Genomic DNA, 6,000 nt, shown 5'->3' with positions numbered 1-6,000 from the left:
AGGGTTGATGGTGGTGAAGAGGAAGACGGTGAAAAGGAGAAGTAAATGAGGTAACTGTAATTAACATACGCGTGTTGTTATTGATTACTAATGGGGAAGAAGATGAATTGGTATTTAAGATATGTGTATTTGAGATTTAGGGTTTTTTTGAAGGGGGGAAGAAGATGTGGGGAAGAAGATGCCACTGGTGGTGGAATGATTGATAGAGAGGGTGACGAAGATTGAGATGTAATATATATTTCATATTATACAATTATACCAAACATCATATTAGCTCACATGGTAGGTTTTGTTTGTTGTTAAACCAAAGGTCTGGGGTTCGAACCCCACCATCTACACAATATCGAAGATAAGTTTTAGAATTAATTATAGGCTTAGAGGTAAAGTGGTTATTTCAACCTTTTTTGGTTAGTCAACGCCGGTCAACATGACGGAAGGGCACGAATTGCCCCGCCCGTCCATAATGCGCAATTTCGTTTTCAGGAGATATTCCATCTCCCGACGATATATTTCAGGGAGTCAAATTGGAATTTTCTCATTACTCCTTGAATGACTATTTGTATAGATAAATTAAACATTAAGCCAAATTAAAATATTTCATGATAAATTCTCTCTCTCTCTCTCTCTCTCTCTCTCTCTCTCTCACAAACACACACACACCTACCTGCAACTTCATCCTCTCCCTCTCTCACTACACCACTATCACATCCCCTCTCCGACCACCATATGATACTCTCTTTTTTACTCTGTTTCTTAATGTGATTTTCGAGCTTCTCATGCTTGTTTACTCAGCTTGAAGCTTCTCACACTCATGAAAGTGTTACGATAGAGGCATCACATCTTCGACCTTTTTAGAAAAGAATCCCACAAGTTCTTGTTATGATACCTCGTTTTAGGGTTTGAAAACTCCAATTCGGAAATTGGTTGTGGAATATTGGGGGGGGGGGGGTTGCATCTGTTATGGTGGTGTTTTGGAGTGAGTCGGAGGAAGCTATGGATGGTTTTCAGTGGTTGATAGAGAGGTTGAGGGGGTGGTGATGTGCGCCGGCAGCGGGGTTAATGGCGACAGGGATGGCAACGGGGAGATCCACCAAGTCACACACTTTGGCCAGTGGCAAATACTGTTGTGGAAAGTATTTTTCTTTGAAAGCAGTTTATTAATACAATAAATTAATAATAATTAATTCAACAGCAAAACAAGTAAATGTGCATGTTCTTCGACATGTGTTTGGTTGATGTTTTATTATCCATGGATCTTGAACATGAATCGTACCCAGCTTATCAAGATTTTTGTTGTTCTTCCTATGTTTACTGTTTCTTCCCAGTTGTTAGATAGTTGCTTGATAGATTTGTTTTTTAGGTAATTTTTGTTGATTGTTTTTGCACATTTAAGTTGTAATACACGGATTTTGTTGTTCACATTATTTATGAAGAAACTAGTTTGAAACATGAGAAGCTCGAAAATCACATTAATAAACGGAGTAAAGAAGCAAGAGGGTCAGAAAATATGATAGCCGGAGATGGTAGTGGTGGTGGGAGAGAGATGGAGATAAGTTATCCTTAAATATTTTCATTTGGCTCAAAGTTTAAGTTAATCCCTCAAGGAGTAAAAGACAAATTTACCCTCATGTTTTGAACATGACTGGTTTTAACGAGAAAACTTAACTGGGTTATAGTCAAGACAAAACGTGATAAGGTTTTGTCATAAAGGATACTTTCTGTCATTTTTTCCGCTAAAAGACATCTACTGAAAAATCATGTAAACATAAAGGACAAATTTTGTTATTTTGTCTTTTTCAAATAAGGCCTAGTACATTAGTAAGAAAAAAAAAACAGCAAATTTTGTTATTTCTCCAATAACCCAATTCTCCAATTGTTAACCGGAATACTAAACAACTAAAAGCTACATTACCATCAAAATATTATCATGTAAATTTGTGAAATCTTTCATATGGGTGGGCTAAGTTCACGTTCAATGTCTTCCAATGACCGCCCCTTGGTTTCAACAACGTTAGAAGCTATGTACATAACAGCAAGAACACAAATGCAACCGAATCCAAGGTACACTTTGCTTATGCCAAATGCAGTCACCAAACTCAAGAAACACAACCCGATAAAGAAGTTTGTTATCTGATCAACAGTAAAGTAACCGTTTGTTAGTTTGTTGTAAGTCCATATTAGAACTACAAGTGAGCAGAAAAACCGAGCCCATCCAATTGGGAGACCGATGATTCGCTTAACATTTTCTTAGAACCGGTGTTTATGCTTCGTTATTTGTTATATTTGTGTAAATAACCGAATTAACCAAACCTAACTGAAAATAAACCAGCCTTTATATTTTTTTATGAATCATATGATGTATGTCAAGAAAGTTTTGTTATACATCTTTTATAAATAATGTATTAATGCATATAACATATTAAGTGGATTTACTGACTGAAATTATTTTGAATCCAACCACGATTAGAGCTGTAAATTAACCGAACCATTCGTGAACCGTTTTATATATGAACAAACAAGAACAAGGAATTTTGTTCGATTAAACTAAATGAACAAATTTGAAAAGAGGCCGCGTCCGTTCAATGTTCGTTTGTTTACGTTCGTTCATTAAAGGTTTTTTATATTTTCTAATTTATTAAACTTATATTTAACCTTTGATTATTTTTTAATTTGTATAAAGTTTATAACCTTAAGAATGTTGATTTTTATTTTTCAAATTAACAAATGTTTGTTTGTTTGTGTATGTGACCGTTTGTGTTCGTTTACGAACTTAACGAGCAAAAACAAATGAATATGAACAAAACCATTTCCTTAACGAACGAACACGAACAAGAACACATGTTCGGTTATGTGTTCGTGATTCGTGAACCGTCCGTTTGTTAGGTAAATGCTTAACGAACAAACATGAACAAGGTATAGTTCGGTACGGTTATTTTACAACCCCTACCCACGACCAAAGCAGGTGGTTAACCAAATCATCATTTCCAATAACCGAATTAACCGCATCGTTTACAACCGAATGTGATCGGTTATGAAAACTCCATAACCGAGTCGAACCGAACCATGCTCACCCCTAATTTAAACATTGTTTATTCGATTCACGACTTACCCAATGCATACAAAGTGACAACGCAACTGCTTTTGCTCGTATTCTGGAGGCAAAGATCTCTGGTAATAACAGAGCCGGTACGGGACCCGCACCAAGTGAAAAGGACAGCACGTACCTGTTAATTAGTTACCATTTTACCAAGATCAACCAACATAAGCATGATTCTTTTATGATTTTTTAAAAAGTATTAAACCTAGGCCTGCAAATAAGCCAAGCTTCAGTGAAACGTTCGACGGGAAGTTTGTTTATGTTCGTTTATTTAATAAACAAACGGACATGAACACATTTCCCATTGTTCACTTATGTTTGCGAACGCTCGTTTACGATTGTTTATGTTTGTTAGTTTATGTGCATTTACGTTCGTTTGTTTATGTTCATTAATGTATACATTCAAACTTTTTACTCTCGTTACAATTTGTTCTATTGTTGTTCACGTTTACTTTAATTGGTTTTAGCTAGTTATGTTCATTCACTTAGTTACAATTCATTTGTCAAACGAACACATCAAGAATGGAATTGGATTTCAATTCCTATTCCTATTGGAATGTTCAGATTCCAAAGCTAATCCTTTCCAATTCCATATCATATGCAAATTCCAGTTCCAATTTCATTCCATTCTGTGAAATGAACGCGCCCTTAAACTTTTTAGTTCTTTACAATTTGTTCTATTGTTGTTCATGTTTACTTTAGCTGGTTTTAGTTAGTTATGTTCATTCACTTAGTTGTTTTCGTTTGTTTACATTCGTGAGCTGTTCATTTATGTTCACTTAGTTGTTTGGGTTGTATTAAAAAATAAATAAATAAATAATTATATTGTTAACGAAAAACAAAAATGAACACAAATATGTTCAGTTTGTTCACGAACAAAAAAACTGCTCTCATTTAGTTTCTTTTGTTCGATCGTTTCTTCGTTTAAAGTTAAACAAACAAACACGAGCATGCTTCTTTCGTGTTCATTCGGTTTTCTTTACATGCCTAATTAATATCCAAGGTAGTGGGTGATGAAGGCGCCCCCAAAGCGCCGAAGTACACCACCGCCCCGGGCGCTTTGGTTAAAAATGGGGGTTGGGCGTTTTGTGTAAAGCGCAAGGGAGGGTGATGATTTTCAAAAAAATAGCCGTTGTCAACGCCTCTTTTCTTTAAAAAAAAACAAAGAAACAAATTATTAATTAAAATCTATACCCTATATAAACCCGAATGTCGTAAGTGTTAAATACTATTTTTTATTTTATCTCCTTTAAAAATAATACTAACGGTTACTAATATGTTTCTGCTTTTCTCTATAGCCAACTTTCAAGAATTAGGCATATTTTGGGACAAAGTTTGGGAACATTTTTTTCCAACTAAGAAAGAGCGATTCTATATCGGGAAAATGGTCCGATATAAACGCCAAATGTCAATTGTTTTAAGGGGTTTGCCCTTGGTTTTAAAAAACAGTTAGGCGAGGCGAGGCGTTTTGGTTCAAAAATCCGAAGCGCTAGGCGCGAAGTGAGAGCTTCACGTATGTGAGGCGCTCAATTTAAAAATTACTAAAAATTAATTATACATGACATATTCTACTTGAAAATCAATCATAAAGATAAAACATATTTGTAAAACTAAACATGAATACTTAATACGTAGATTAAACATTATAAAAACATACTTAGAAGTTGCAAAACACATAAATTCTTAGAGTAAAAAGTAAAAGGTATAGTAAAAAGTAATAATGAAGAAAAATACCTATTGAGTCATAAACATATGTGTAATAATTAGGTGAGTTTGAACCGATTTAAAAGATGGTAGTAATGACTGAGGAGAAGATAAACTTGAAACGTCTAGAAGGTTGATATTTGGAGAAGACAAACTTTTGAATATGAAAATTAAAGATAGAGTGATAAATATATATAATATGGATGGGTAATGTTTTATAGATTAGCCCCAACGTTAATATTTTAAGCAGATGGGCCCAAACAGTTACATTTTCAATCTAATTTAGACTGCATCACATGAGGCGTTGCCTCAAACGCCTCACCAGCTAATGCGCCGCCTCAGGGCGCCTCATGTATTTTCTCGCCTTACGTAAAATAAGGAGTTTTCAAAAACGCCTCGGTCGCGGCGCGCCTTTTTAAACCAAGGGTTTACCTACGAATTTGTGGTGCGACCGAATGGTAGAAGAAGTCGTGGAAAGGGGCGGGATCGTCGGCGGTGGGTGCGATTGCCGAAATGAAAGGAGAATTCAATGAAATGAACCGTTAACTCGCTGATATACACGACCTTGGGAATCAACGTTTTCAACTAATTCAACAAAATTCTCAACCAATAAGGAGTTCACCGAGATATTGAAAGAGAGGCAAATGAATAAAAAAACTGGCCTTTATGAAGGAACCGATCGACCACCTCACCTGTAGGAACGTGTTCGTGACGTGAACAAGACGTAGATCGATATCTAGAATAAACGTGAAGGTGCGGAATCCCTAAACGTGATCGAAAATAACAAGATTACTCATTATATTCTCTCTATTTCTCATATATCTCAATATTAGTGAAGTACAATATGATATGACAATTATAGAACAAGTAAAAGTTAGATCAAAAGCTCTAAACTCAAATACCAAACAACCTATATATATAGGAGAGTTTGGGACTTATACGTCGTATAAGTGGGTTATACGGCGCATAACTTATACGCCGTATAAGACTTATACGCCGTAATGGTATTGGAATGTTGTGAACTTATGAGAGTACTTATACGGCGTATAAGTCCCAAACTCACCTATATATATACGTTGTTTGGTATTTGAGTTTCGAGCTTTTGATCCAACTTGTATTTGTTCTATAATTGTCATATCATATTGTAATTCATAAATATTGAGATATATGAGAAATAGAATAAATATAATCATGAGAGT

At 35.2% G+C, this 6,000-nt stretch overlaps 1 protein-coding gene across 1 annotated transcript in view; it reads right to left on the bottom strand.

Moving 5' to 3' along the window:
* Positions 1-1,808: 1,808 nt before the first annotated feature.
* LOC143605534 (plastidic glucose transporter 4-like) overlaps positions 1,809-6,000 on the bottom strand; it is a 45,646-nt gene continuing 41,454 nt past the window's right edge. The window contains exons 12-13 of the mRNA XM_077081613.1: positions 3,110-3,224; positions 1,809-2,130 (exon numbers count right to left, since the gene is read on the bottom strand). Coding sequence (XP_076937728.1) covers positions 1,948-2,130; positions 3,110-3,224 — 298 coding nt within the window. The 3' untranslated portion in view covers positions 1,809-1,947. The remainder of the gene's footprint in view (positions 2,131-3,109; positions 3,225-6,000) is intronic.

This window comes from Bidens hawaiensis, unplaced genomic scaffold, assembly GCF_021521415.1.
Source record: "Bidens hawaiensis isolate Kalapana, Puna unplaced genomic scaffold, B.hawaiensis_p1.1 tig00070054_1, whole genome shotgun sequence".
NCBI classification, from domain to species: Eukaryota; Viridiplantae; Streptophyta; class Magnoliopsida; order Asterales; family Asteraceae; genus Bidens; species Bidens hawaiensis.
This window is presented reverse-complemented; position numbering and strand designations above follow the sequence as displayed.